Source organism: Monodon monoceros, unplaced genomic scaffold (genome assembly GCF_005190385.1).
Source record: "Monodon monoceros isolate NGI ecotype Baffin Bay Population unplaced genomic scaffold, NGI_Narwhal_1 Super_Scaffold_1, whole genome shotgun sequence".
NCBI lineage: Eukaryota > Metazoa > Chordata > Mammalia > Artiodactyla > Monodontidae > Monodon > Monodon monoceros.
Genome location: NW_021703765.1, coordinates 46,620,531 through 46,635,723, shown reverse-complemented (window position 1 = coordinate 46,635,723; position 15,193 = coordinate 46,620,531). Strand labels below are relative to the sequence as shown.

Here is a 15,193-nt window from a genome sequence, read left to right as displayed (position 1 = left end):
CTTGGAATCAAGGGCTGCTTTGGCCAGTGGGAAGGGACTGGTCATGGTGACTGAACCCAGCGAAGACGTCCACAAGGGACCCATCCAAGGCAGGCCTCTGAAAGCTGTGTCCAGCCACACGGGTACCTAGAAATCCACAGAAAAGACTTGCAGCCCACGGGATGAAGGGTTTCCCCACAAAAAGGAGAAGACCTTTGAGAGTGAAAATAAGAAACATTTACTAGGTATTTCTTACCTGACAGAGACTATTCTAAGCGCTTTACATGAATTAACTCTGAATTCTCACAACAACCTTATGAATTAGGTACCATTATTACCCTCACTTACAGATACAGAAACTGTAGTTCCAAGTGATTTCATAATTTGCCCAAGGTCCACAGACTGAAATTTCAACCCAGGAAGTCTGACTTAACACCCACGCTCTTAACCACCATACTTTATTGACCCATTTACTAAATGTTTGCTAAGCACCTATTATATTTCCACACATATGCTTGGGTGCTGGACCTAAAAGGGTGAAGGGGGGCAGACAAGGCTCTGAAGCCAGTGTAATGAGAAGACAGAACTAAAAGAATGATCAGAAAAAAGAAAAAACCTTTCTATGTCAGACACAAACTCTAGTAGTTAGAGGGAAAGCCTGACAAAACTGAAAATTAAAACATTTAAACTTCTGTATGGCAGAAGAAAAAAAATTACCGCCCACAAAGTCAAAAGAAAAACTGGGGGAAATATTTGCAACATGTTAAGTCAGAAAAAGGACCAATTTTCTTATTAACATGAGCTGCTCTTTCAAACCAAAAGATAAAAGAGTCAAGGCAATAAAAAGGCAATTCACAGAAAAATAAATACAAATCGTTGTGTAAACATATGAAAAGATGCTCATAATTACAGAAATGCTAATTAAAATGTCAATGAAATACCATTTTGTTTATTTCACAAGCCACATCAGTAAAGATAAAGTATTTAAACACAGGCACTCTCTAATCCTGTTGCTAACAGCAGTGTGAACTGGCATTACCTCTGTGGAGGGCACATTTGCAATATCTATCAAAATGATAAATGGGTGTTCCCTTTATCCAGCAATTCCACCTTTAGAATTTTACACCATATATATAATCACACATGTTAGCAAGGATGTGTGTATGCTCACTGAAGCAACATTTGTAAATAGTAAAATAAACAAGTAAAAAAATAGAAATAAATGATAGAACATCGTACAATGGATACAGTTGTTAGAATAAAGGGAAAGGTCTTAAGTGTTGATATGGAGGGATTTCTAGGAAATATACTTAGGGAAGACAACATAGAGAGCTCCCACTTTTGTTTGGGAATAAAAGATACCCAAGATACCCACATATATGCATTGCCATCTAAGAATGGTCCAGTTTGCTGCCGAAGACATTACCACTAGAATCCTCCTCCTCTAAATAACGGTGGAACACCTATTTAAAGAACAGTTGGGGCTTCCCTGGTGGCGCAGTGGTTGAGAGTCCGCCTGCCGATTCAGGGGACACGGGTTCGTGCCCTGGTCCAGGAAGATCCCACACGCCACAGAGCGGCTGCGCCCGTGAGCCATGGCCGCTGAGCCTGCGCGTCCGGAGCCTGTGCTCCGCAACGGCAGAGGCCACAACAGTGAGAGGCCCGCGTACCGCAAAAAAAAAAAAAAAAAAGAACAGTTGGTAGGGACAACACATCACCAATATCCCCAGCTTTCTGAAAGTTCGCTTTCCACCACTTTGATTTTATGAAAGATCTACATTAGTACCTGCTTTCTCTAACTGAAAGAAATCCGAAGAGGATTTTCGATTTTAGAAAAGAAGGTGGAAAGCAAGAATAGCATTCGTGAGTTTGTTTTGCAGCAAGTCCAGCCGTTATAGAGGCAGTGCTCACCCGCCAGCAGCAAGAGTGGCACCACCAACTCCTTCCCCAGGAACTACACTGGGCATCGCAGCAACAAGCCACCAGAGCTTTGAACTGTGTCTGTGAGCATCTGTGCTTTATCTCGATGTATTTTGTGCATCTGTTAGCAAGATGTGTCCTAAGGTAAATGCTTCCTTGCTATACACCAGTTCCTATACAAAAGGTTTCACAGGAACGCTCTACTTTCAGATAGACTGGGGGTAGGGGGGACACTATTAGCCTGTCCAGGTTATGGAGGCATCTCACTAAGACTTGGCTTAGAGAATTATGTGGATGGTGATAAGGGTTGTAGCTTCAAACATCCTGTCATAGACTGTCTTTTGGGACTTTGTGAATAATACCATCATGAATAGAGACAACAGAAAATGTTTAAAAAATGTGAGCTGAAAAGTGAAAAAAAAAAGAAGAGCGTTGGTAGGTAGATTACTGTTTTTTATAATCTTTCCACAGTTTTTCTATGTAAGTTTTCAATTACAGAATATGCTCATGAATTGTTGATGCACTGTCATATTCTAATATTTGCTCCTTGATGTGGAAAATGTGCTAAGAATTTGTAAAGATCACAAGCAGAAACATATTACATGATTTGTATATATTTTCCTAATTATCTATGAGGCTAAATGGAGAGGAGAGTTGTTAAATTCTCTTATGATGCCAAAATGAGTGAGTTTATCCCATATTTAGACAGCATTATAAGAATTATAAGAAATTCAGATATTTGGAAGAATAAATAGATCTAAGTGATGAAAAACTCAAGAAATATAGTTAGTTTACTTAGAGTGGAAAAACCAGGCCCATGTACAAACGATGGCCAGAACTTGTACACAAGTTAGTCATGTGCAAATAATAGGTACCATTTGTATGAACTGAATGTATACCATTGTTGCAAAACTAAGTACAGTTTGGAGTTAAACAACATTAATAGGGACACAAAGAGTCATCTAAAATGTCTTCATAGACTGTTAGCTCTGTGAAACCCGTGGGCAACTGGGTCTGACTTTTTCCTTACTGTATCCTTAGCACCTGACACATAATTGGTACTCAATAAGAATTCCTGTAGCATGCATGAGCATGCTCAATGGTTTCCATTCAAAATCATATTAAGGGCTTCCCTGGTGGCGCAGTGGTTGAGAGTCCGCCTGCTAATGCAGGGGACACGGGTTCATGCCCCGGTCCAGGAAGATCCCACATGCCGCGGAGCGGCTGGGCCCGTGAGCCATGGCCGCTGAGCCTGCGCGTCCGGAGCCTGTGTTCCGCAACGGGAGAGGCCACAACTGTGAGAGGCCCGCGTACCGCAAAAACAAACAACAAAAACCATATTAAACCTCAGATTTGGTTTGAAAGTGCTTCCGCCAGGATCCCTCCCTGACCTCACTCATATCTCTGGGAAATGTTCTCATAACACCAGGGCTTTCCCTTCACCTAATTATAAATTACTAGTATCTACTGAATTGTTCATTTAATGTATTTCCACTGCTTGGCTGTGACTCCCCAAGAGCATAGACCCTATCTGTCTCCTTCATAGCATCCCCAACTCCTAGCACTCCAGGACTGGTAAATGATGGATGTGCAGTAAATATTTGTTGATTAAACACATGAGTGCATTAATGCATTTGTTTGTGCATTTGTATGCTTGTTTGTTTACCACCTAATTTTAGGCTATGGGGATTCAAAGAAAAGAAACACAGAACTCTGCTCTCAAAAAGCTTATCGAGAAACCAGAACACCAAGGTATTGTCATAGTTTCTATGACATATGAGATATGGAAGGGATAATAAAGAGAGGAGTCATTTTAACTCGGGTGGGTCAGAAAAAGCCCCACAGAAGATGTGAGATGAATCCTAAGAAATGAAAACAATATTCAAGCCTTTATTATCGTACAAAACCAACCTGAGTATCTACGATCTAAGCCTGGAGGAGCGAAGCGAGGAAAATCATTAAAGGTTTGGGAAATGTTGCTTTATGAAAATGGTACCAGCATTTGGGCAAATGGATGGACACGAATTGAAGAGGAGGAGCCAGCGTAAATCAAACTAACTTAAAATGCTGTCCTTAAAGCAACACACTTTGACCTTGCACAGCTGCAGATTCACACCTATTCCCACTGCAAAAACCCACCCGAGACCCAGGCAAATATAGAGTTGGTGAGTCACTCGCACATACAGACAAACTCTAGTTCAAGGTAGCTGCTGCTACTAGGGCTGCTCCCAGTTGAGATACGACAAACCCCTAGCGGGGTGAACTGGTCACTGGCCCAAGGTTCTCATCTAGAAGCTGAAAGCTGCTCTGTGAAAATTCCAGAGTTTGAACAGAGTCAGAATCCTTATAAAGGCCCTGAGAATGGTTCAGTGTGTAATTCATGTTTCTTTCTGTGTTAGCTCCCTAAATAGGGGGCCTGGACAAGAAATCACAGTGAAAAGTAAGACCTTCTAACCTCTGCTGTTTGATTTTGTTCTCAGCTACAACCCAATCAAGTTCACAATTTTAAAAGAATCCCTGCCCCATTAATATGAATTACTGATCAACTTGCAAGAATTACAATTTTTCAATATGAGAATTCTACGATGTTAGAGAGAGAAGGGAACTCAGAAGTCATCAACACATTCCTTTGGTTAAAAAAAAAAAAAAAAAAAAAAAAGTGAGTTAGGTTCCACAGAAGTTTACTGAGCACTTAGTATGAGTCAGGCACCTGGCTGACCCTCTCCTGGCCTGAGGGACCCAGAGGCAAAGACAGAGCTAGGAAGCCATTCCAGGGGTCTGCCAGACCATCATACTCATATTGGATTTTAAATATGCAAATCAGCAAGTATAAAAAACAGTTACAATTAACGGGAGCTATAAAATGCTGTTATTATCTTGTAATGGTTTTATTTTGAAGATTAAAAATTTGATATAGTGATGCAATACTTATGAAAATGACATATATGATATTGGAGGAAGCAAAAGGGATTTCATGTGATCATCTTTCCCTCTGGTCAGTTACACTCCACCATCACCGCTGATTCTGCACTCACGTCTTTGAACATGAAGACCATCAAGACAACCAATATCATTATCCCTAAAGTGTCTTATGCTTAAGATCCATGATTCTGTAAAAGTTTATTTCAAGGCATTCACCTATTTCCCTGGGGAAAAATAATTAAACCTGCGCTATGGACGTTTCATTACTAACTTGGTTCATTCTTTACTGTTCTATTCCTGAATATTTAATGGAATGAATTCCTCATGACTTGTTTCACCTCGATTTTATATAACAATTAGGGACTCTTAATTGAGGTTTAGTTTTGCTGTTTCTTAATATTAATATCATACACATTCTCCAAGAGCCTCCAATTATTTCAAGGATGCCACAAATTCTTTGAAATTTTAAAAAAATTACTTTAGTATCACACAATTAGCTTTTAGAAACATTATCTAGATCTTTTAGGAGGGCTAAAAGATATTGCAAAGTCAATGACCTAAATCCAAAAAGAGTTGGAAATAGATATTCTATTGTATTTAGTGGTTTCAGTTCAAGTGAGCGTATCTACCTTTTAATCATAAGAGAAAACAAAGCTCACCATTCTCAAAAAGTATAACTCACCAAACTTTCGGTGCCAAAAATGTTTTTGAAACTCATTTTATCTAACTTTTTTAACAGACCCAACTTGCTGAAAAGTAAATATACCATATACACATATCTCCCACCACTTGCATTGCTTTTTTTCCCCCAAATTAAAAAGCAATGGAAAGTATTTAACATCTCATCCAATTTTCTAAACTCTAAGCTTCATAAGAGCAAAGCTTATGTCTGGTTCACAACTGAATATTTGGAACTAGCACAGTGCGTGGGACAAAATAAGCACTAGGAAAAACAAACAAAAAACAACTTGTTGAACGATGAAATGAGCCCCCTCAGCCTACGGAGAGGAAATCCGAATCCTGGAGAACAGAGGGTAAGGTGACTTGTCAAAAAGTGCAGGCAGCAAATCAGAGCTCGCCCCCTGCGCCCTTTCCACTCCACAGCCATCTCCTTGCTGGCACTAATATCCAAGTCACAATACTTAAGACCATAACTGATTTTTTCTGCTTTTATTCTCAACTCTTTCCAGGAATGAATATGCATTCCCTTGAGTCCACAGTTCTTTTTCACCCCTTGCCTCATGTCCGCAAAAAGTACATCTAACTTTGTATATTACACACTGACAGCCCCAAGCCACCCTCCACAGAGCAATCTCAGACTCCGTACAACAGCTAATGAACAAAACATTCACTGGAACTCATGACGGCACCACCTTCCCAACCAGAAGTCCTCTTCTGGCTTCACTGGTCCTTGGTAGAGTGGTGTTTGTGAATACTTAACTCCCTTAAATGTATAAAAATAAGAAACGACAAAAGTGTGATACTAGTGATAGAAAGCATATGTCTAAAACACTTCTAACAATTGAGACACGCTAAATCATCAGGAATGCTGAAAGCAGATACTAGCTAGTCATATTCACGTGCTTACTAGACCTAATCTGGTTCTATTGTAAAGGAAAGGAATAACATTAAGGAACACATTTGAAATGCCAGAAATTGTTTCTAAGAGTCAACATATTGTTTAAAAAATTGTAATATTGTTTTAGAGTCCTGGTCACAGCACCCCTTCAGTACAGGAATTTACTGTTCACCTTATTGACCCTTCAGCTCTTCATAGGTTTTCACAAATGTATTCCGTATGAATATATGCGACTGTCTATACTTGAGAATGAGAACCACGTATCTCCTTCGTTCCTGTCAGGTAAATAACTTTCCATCTTGAAATATCTCTCATAGTGCGCTGATGGGATAAGAAATTTGGGGAAAAGTCAATCTTGAGAAAGAAAGGAGAAATAATTTCAGTGAAATAATGAACCTCAAGGGTACGATGATTTTAATTTCTAAAAAAAATTCTATTCTTTACAATGATACCAATTTTTATTAGGCAAAATCCAATTCAATCCATTTTTTTCCTTAAAAAGTGATTAACACTATGAATTCGCTAGCCAAAGTATATTTTAAATAGAACGTCAGAGTATGTTTGTATGTGCGTACATATTGCTTATGTATATATCTCATACAGAGTTGTGATAACTGAAACCTTTTGATTTCACACATATAAAAATTTTCATTGAAACCAAAACATAATTCCTACAGAATTATGAAAATGAGTATTCTGAATGTCAGTCACTTGACCACATTCAGTGGGAGACAGCTATGCTCATGCATGAATAGTATATGCTTTCCAAACCAAATCATCTTCATTTGAAAACAAGACTTTACATGCTCAACACATGTTCAACACATACACATGCAACTGACAAATTTACGTATATATTTTTCTTTTCAGAATTTTTCAAAGCATTTACTATCCCAGGAAATTAAAACTGGTGTCCAATTTAAAATAATAATTTTTAAATGTAAGCATTTATCCTTTTTCGGGAGGGGTTTCTAAAAAAGGGCAATTTCTAGACAGTAATCTTTGAATCTGGATTTTTTTTTTTAATGACCAAATTATAAACCTCTGCAATCAGACATCTAGAACAGAAATGCCAACGGTAGTGTGTGCTGCCAAAATAATGATACCCCCAAGATCAGCCCAGTGCCTGTAGCTGTGGCAGGGTCCCCAGGCAGCTGGGTAACTGCTGCTTGATCATTATGCCTGCTAAAACTGAAGCTACTGAAGTTTTAAAGAATTCATGTCTTACTGAATTTCTTTCATCTCTAATAATTACTAAACTGGCATAATTACTTATACTGGAGGTGGAATGTGATGCATGCTAAAAGCCCAAGCTGCCTAAAATTAAAGTTTAAAAAAAAAAAAGCCACAATTCTTAGTTTTCAAAGATTTATCTTGTGTTAGGCTTTTATGCCAAGAGTTGCATGATTATTTAAACCATTTAAAAGCTTTCCTTACACTATTTGATTAATACTATAACAGGGCTATTTAAATTTACTAATGTTAACTTTAAGTTTTAATTGCTTTGTCATAATATTGTTGCAGAACGTATTTTAAATCAGACAAGTACACTTTCATTACAGCAAACAAGGTATATGCAATCCTAGCTAGTGTACCATGTAATCCCCAAACAAAAAACGGGAACATATTTCAGATTTAATTGAAATGGGATTAGAAACTTGCATGCATCCCCCCCACAGAACTAACTTTAACCTTTGACAGCACAATGGGAGTCAGTGGAGAAAAAAATTAAATACATCTGGGAAAATACTTAGCCAGAATATCAGCCTTTGTATCAAAATTTCATTCAATTCAAGAGCATTCTTTAACATATTACTTAATGACAACATTTACATTTTAAACAATCCATAAGGCTTCTAAAATATGTTGCAAGTCTTAAAATTATTTTCTCTACGAAATAACTAAAAACTCAACATGGTATTCATTAAATCCAGCCATGAAGAATGTATTCTATGGCAACAGAATTAGTGACTTTAAACCAGCAATGTGAATTCTGTCAGATGAATTAATAAAGCACAGTTAATAGGAAAAACATACCTTTCATAAAATTCTTAATTGATCTTGGTAGAATTGCTCTTTTCTACTATCAAAAAAACCTCTTTCTCCTCATTGCATGGTTTTACATCAAAATGAAAACTCAAGCAAGTATATTTGATATTATGTTTCGATTTATGTGAACAAGTATTTCACTAGAATTTACCAGACTAGCCAATTCTCAAAAACTGACTTCCTTTAAAAATAGAAGGAAGGGAGCAAAAATGTTCCTGTAAGTTGAAAAGAAATATCCTACAAATATACTACAAGACTTGCAATGACCCAAACAAGCAAGCAAAAAGAACTAAGTATAATTACTGAAAGCAAAAAGTTGAAAACTTCTGTCATCACTATTAGACATCACTGCTGTCAATAACTACAATGGATTTTAAGGGATATGGGAATACTCTGGCAAAACAAAAAAGAAAAATTATTAACAGCTTGCTTTATAAAAAGCTGCTAATCTCAAATCCCTTTGTAATTTCATTTTTACATGTACGCTTTTATGTTCAATATCCTATTTTTCACCCTTTTTTGACTGGATGAATAAAAGCCAACAATCCACTCATGCATCAAACAGATGTTTTTGTTTTTAAGGCCAAGTGGAATCTTATGAATTTTTGTTCCCTCCCTTTAGGAAGATGCTGCCAGAACTGCTGAAATTGTGAAACCAGCATTTTGGAAAAGACTCACTGGACCATCAGTCCTGGAAGTTTGACTAGCACTCATGGGATTCGTGCCAACTGTAATTGCTGTTTTTGTTTATGTAGGATTGTCTACTGATTGGACTATAATCAATTTAATGACTTCAACATCTAGTCAGTATAATTTAGAGGTGGTAGAGGGAAGAAACAGTCCCTGCTTGATAGATGCATAAAAGTCCAACTGCAACTGTTTGAAGGTGGTACAAACACTGAGCTTCTGCAGTGTTTCCAATAATCAGGCTTTTTAGCATCTAAATCCAAAAGTAAATGCATACATTGCTGTGTGCTGCAGAATTAGTATTTTGCCCTCACAATTATGAAAAAGAATATATGTAGATATTTTCTCAATATTTTTTTTAAAAACTTTAACTTTAGGTTAAATCTAGTTATTAAAAAAGGGAGTCATGCTTCATTTATCTAAAAATAATTCTGAGCAAAAATCTATATTGCAGGTTTTAATTAAAAGCAAACTATTACTGTCTTAATGCAATAGTTTCCTTACTATGGCATCATCTCCAAAACCAAAACTGAACCTCTAGTGATAAGGAGTTGCTTTTTTTGTTTTTTAATAAATAAAACACAGAGTACAAGAGAACCACTTTTTTTTTCTTTTTTTAGTTATACTTCACCTGTCTACCTATAAGGAAATATATTTTTGACTTTGAAAAAAAATGTGTTTAAATAAGGATTGGAGAGTTTAATGTTTCTATTAAATTTAGGAGCTAGTACAAGCTCCCTGCAGTGGCTTTTTTAACACCTACAATTTCAAGAGCTTTTCCACCGGAGAATACAGCCTAGTAGATAGGTTTTCTGACTTTTGAAAGGTTATGGACTTAAAACCCATTGCCTTTTCTTTCAAATTCTATAGTTTACATTTCTTCTTTAAATTGAGAGCTGAATTTTTGCCACCTCATTATATTTTTGCCACCTCTAAATAAATTACTTCTCCTTAAAAAAAAAAAACACTTTATAAGTACAAAAGAAGGTAAATGGGAAAAAGGAAAAAGGTCAATTCTAAGTGTGATAACTTCAAAATGTGCCAAGTTACAAAGGGCTAGCTACTGTGACAGCCAAGTTAAACAAGGTATTTTGGGGCTGTCTTTCTCCCTGGTTCCCACCATTTCTCTCTAGAGACCCCTGGTATGGGTTTATGAACACGTGAGGGTCCAGATATCCTAACTCTGTCTTGGGTTTAACTTGGCCATTTACATGTCTAAGTGCTCCGCTCTCTCCTCACCAGCTTTATAACTTGGCTCTTACTGAATATATCGCACCTTTATGAAGTGGACCACTTTTTCCTTCTTACAAGTGCTTTTTGGAGTAAATTTCCCCCAAAATTGTTTTTATCAGGTGAAATGGCAGAGAAACTTCCATCAGAGAAGCACCACAAGAAATAGAATAAAGAGCCAGCAAGAAAAGACAGAAGTAGGTCATAACTGACCAATTTGATGCCACTGATTTGCTACTTCAGAAAACAAGCGGATAGCAGGACTATTTTCAGGCAGGTAATCTATTCAAATCTCGTGGTTACTCTCAGAAATTGAGATAAATAGCCAAATAATGCAAACGGGGTAGACGGTAACTCATTTAATTGTCTGACCATCCATGCCTCTAAATACTGGCTTTAACTCTCGGTTTCATTAGACAGAAAGGGTTATTCTGAAGATTCGCAGCATTAAGGACAGAATAAGTTTCTTGACTTTGTGTGTGGACTGAGAGAATTTTGATGCTAGGGCTCTGAGAGCAGAAGGGGTAAAACAGTTCCATGTTTCAAAATATAGTTCGCAGCTTTCACAAATAGAAAAGTGAATCTCTTTGGTGTTTAACAGTTTTAATGCACTTTAGAGGACGTAAGGAGACCAAGCAGAGCACGCTCCACTGCAGCCAGAAACCTGGCAGCCACTCCCAGGAGGCAGGTTATTGGGACAATTACACAAAAGTTTGCTATGAACAAAAAATCGTGCAAAATTTAAAGTAGATATTCATTCAAAATGCTAAATTTATGAGTACCCCAAATAAATTCAACTATTAATAGAATTTTTGATAGTCCTTATTTTTAAGGATTTGGTTGGAAACAAAAACTCCAAACTTAACTGTCATTTTGTTTTAATGTTTGTACCTGCCTTATGTAAACTACTCCCCTGAGACACGAGTTTCAAATTATGATATCAGAAATGACAGCCATAGCAGAAATATCTTTTGAACCTTGTTTGTTAAAGAAATAGTATGCATGTAGGAGACAAGTTGGAGATTGGATGCAGAACTTCATGTTTTATTGAGAAGGGCGCATTGCATTTTCATGGTTTCCAATGCCTCCTTCAAACTGGTGAAAAGTAATCTGCAAGGTTTTGAAATACTGTCACTCCTCCAACAAAATCACCATTTTTATCTCTCAGTTGCAAAACTACTAATCAGTTCTTCGTAAAAGAAACAAATCAAAGCTGCCTTTTGCTAAAAGTGTTGCTCATTGCTTATTATTATTACTATGCCAGAATATTTGTCATAATAATACCTCCCTGGCTTTTCTAGGATCCAAGTGTGACCTTCCAAACAATATAATGGACAGAACACTCCTCGAACACATTTTGGAAAATGGAGACCCTTCCTGGAAGACACAGGGGAAGGAAAATAGTGACGAAAAGGCTAGGGATTTAACAGGAGCCACCTAGAATGCCATTCTACTGCTCCAAGACCGCTACTAATATCACAATTACTCATCTGACATAGCTCATCTAAATATGTGTTTTTCCAGGTAAATGCATACCCTGAAGAAAAACAAATCCACTCTTCAGTGAGGACTGTACTATTTTTATTCCTGTCTTCAGCTTCTCACCCCAAAGCTCAGCCAGCCCACCTGAGGCCATTCGCTCTTCTGGGAGCCTTCCAAGCATCTGACAGAGGAGATCCCCACTGCGTTCCGTGCCCACCCAGAAAACGGAAGCTAAATCTTTGTTTTTAACGTAAATATTTTATTTAGAACTTGGCAGTTGAAACACAGATGCTGTGTCTTCATGGAGAAGATACCGGAATATTTTTGCGATGTGACAATATAACAAAAGAATAAAATGCCCTCTACTCATTTTCACTTGCCATTTTTTTGCTTATTAACTTAAGGACTGCGCAAGTCTCCGTCCCAGTTATTCTGCAATCCGACTTGTCAAAGACTGCCCTGAGAATACCGCCAACTGACAGCTTCACTGACCGCCCATAAAATCCTACGTGCATGAGAATAAATCTTCTTTAGGAAGCCCGGGGTAGCACATGCACCACAATCAACAGAACTTTCACCGTGAATTTAGGAAGCCCGGGGTAGCACATGCACCACAATCAACAGAACTTTCACCGTGAATTCATTCCAAAGGCAGGCGAGCTGAATGCCCAGAAACTGCAGATGAGCAAAACTACCGACTGTGCAAACTTCAATAAACTTTTTAAAAATAAAAAGCCCCCAGCAGCCCTTAAAACCGGGCTGACACCAAGCGCTCCCCTATCAAACTCGGAAAGTTCTTTCCAAGTGACGAGGAAGAGGTTCGTCCTGGTACTCCGCTCAGCGTGACTTTTAAGGAAGCTGAGAGTCTCACGGCAAGTTCCCCCAACGCGAGCGTCGTCCGCCGTTACCCTGACACCCGCGCACGCCCGTGGCGTTTATTTTTTCACTGTCCACGCTTGCATCTTTCAGGCCCTTGGTCTAGGTTTTCCCAGAAAATGTGTGGCTCACGTGAATGGAAATGACCACAAAAACTGTGCCAAGACACACGTCAATGATTCATCTCGTTTTCAAACTAAAACTTCTGTGGTTCAAGAAAAAAAAGAAAGCGTTCCAGTCTGCGAGGCCCTCCCCCACCCCGTCCCTTCCCTGGAGAAGAAAGGGCTTTGTGTGTGCGGTGAGGGCTCCGTTAATCGAGTTCATAAATACACATCGGCGGGGGCCGGGGCCGGGAGCGTGAGGCGCCCGGCTCTCCCCACCCCTCCCCCGACCAGCGGCCGAGTCGGGAGTCCGGGTGGCAGTAACAAGGGCGACTGGGCGCCGGGGCCCGGGCCGCTGAGGAGGAAGAGGATGCTGCGCCGTCGCCGGGGACCAGAGGGCGGGGCCGGGCCGCGCGGACCTCGGCGGGACCCCGCGGGCCCCGGCGGGCGCACAAGCCGCCCTTTGTCCTCCGCCTCTGGGGTCGCGGGCCCTCAGCCGCCGACCGCCGTAGCCCCCGTGCCCTCGCCCCGATTCCACGCCCCGCGGGCCCGCACCTCCTCCGGTCCTCGCGCTCCGCGGCTCGCCCTCCCCGCTCTCGGCCTCTGAGCGCCAGACCTCCCGGCTTCCAGCGGCCGGCCGCCCCGTTTCCCCAGGAGGAGGCTCGGGAAGGTAGACGAGGAGGAGGAGGAGGAGGCCACCACGTGACTCTCCTCGCCACATTCCACCACAGCCACCAGATCAATAACTTCTGGTTCCCCCGCCCCCAACCACGCCGCTGCAGCCAGCCAGCGCGCCCCCCCCAATCCCCCCACAGGCAACCCGCAAACTTCCCTCTCTACCGGGGACGACGGGGAGCTGGACCCCATCACGCAAAGCAAAAGACCAAAGGGGTCGGCGGGAGGAGCAGGGGCGAGGGGTGGTCAACTTTCTCCGAACGGCCGAGAAGGGTGCTCTGGGGCTGGAGCGGGGTGGGGGGGGGGGCCGGGGCCCTGGGCGCCCGCGGGCCGGCTCCTCGCGATTGTTTACACGAGCTGCGCGCCGAGGCGAACCCGAGCGGGACGCCGGGCGGGGAGGAGGCGGCGGCGGCTGTTGTGTCCTCGCCCTGGCGCGGCCGGGACCCCGGGCCACGCTTGTAATGAGCAGAGGCTGCTCCCCCCTCTCCGGGATGACTTTTCTCTTCTTCCAAAGAAAGGAAAAAAGAAGCACCGCACGGTTTTGCATATTTATTCTTTGCAAAAACACACAACAGAAACTTTTTCCTCCAGCCCAGATGTAGATCTCAGAGAATTTTTTCCCTCCCTCTCCGGATGGTTTTCTTTCTTTTTTTTTTTTTTTTCCCGGTTGTCTTTCCTTGCCCACTTTCTACCGCCACCCCATTTGGGGATCCTCCTCCCGTCTTCCCCTCTCCCCCGCCACACAACCCCGACACATCACCCTCACTCCACCTGGGGGCTAAACAGGGGAGGGGAGCGCGCGCGCCCCCGCACTCACACTCACACTCACACGCGCGCACACGCCTCACGGCCACGCAGCCCTCGCTCCGCTACCCACAGTGACACTCACGGCTGGGGGAGGAAAGCGGGGCGGGGAGCGGGGGTCCTCCTTACCTTTGAGGGATCTCGGTTTCGCTTGCTTGCGGCGAGACATCCTAAAAGCAAACAGCTGAAGTTGTTTCAATTCAGCCCTGTAAGAAACTACACTTCCTCGTGGCCGCGCGCCCCTCGCGCCGCGGCGCCTCGCGCCCTCCGCTCGGCCTCCCTCGCGCCCTCGCTCCGCGCTCCGCTCCTCGCTCCGGCTCCTGCTCGCGCTCGCGCGCAGGACTCGCGGCTGCCCGGGCTTCGCTCTCTGCACGGCGGCGGCGACGGCTGCACCAAACTTTCCCAGCCTTCGACCCCCACCCCTAACCTCAAAAAAAAAAAAAAAGGGGGGGGGAGGACAAAAAGAAAGAAAGAAAAAAGAAAAAAAAAAAAGCTTAAAAAATACTTTGCAGGACAACGTTTGAAGAGCCGTCAGATAAACTAAGAAAAAATCCGTTACTATTTCCACCTCAAAATTCACATACTTAATTCCAATGCAAAAAAAAAAACTAATAAAAAGAAAATCATCTTTTTTTTTTTAATCGCTTTTCCTTCTCAACAAAATTCCCCCCGGAAAAAAACAAACAAATAACACTGGATTGTTTACAAAAGCGAGTCGTGCTCTTTTGTAGTTTGGGGGGCACGGGGGTGGGAAGGGGGGATCAACCCTGCAAGGCGGTGAAAAGGTCTTGAGAAGAAAATTCTCCCACCATCCAAGGCAGATGCGAATGGGCAACGAAAATAAGCAAAGGGAACAAAAATACTTTTTTTCTCCCTCCCCCACCCCCCC

General features: G+C 41.5%; 1 protein-coding gene across 4 annotated transcripts in view; it reads right to left on the bottom strand.

Moving 5' to 3' along the window:
- ZNF521 (zinc finger protein 521) overlaps positions 1-15,193 on the bottom strand; it is a 327,831-nt gene that overhangs the window by 312,101 nt on the left and 537 nt on the right. For 2 of the 4 annotated variants that reach the window (XM_029231459.1, XM_029231446.1), the window contains exon 1: positions 14,434-14,712. In XM_029231459.1, coding sequence (XP_029087292.1) covers positions 14,434-14,473 — 40 coding nt within the window. In that variant the 5' untranslated portion in view covers positions 14,474-14,712. Of the gene's footprint in view, positions 1-13,380; positions 13,465-14,433; positions 14,713-15,193 lie in introns of those variants that run through there. The other 2 variants (XM_029231452.1, XM_029231468.1) reach the window with 2 other exon arrangements.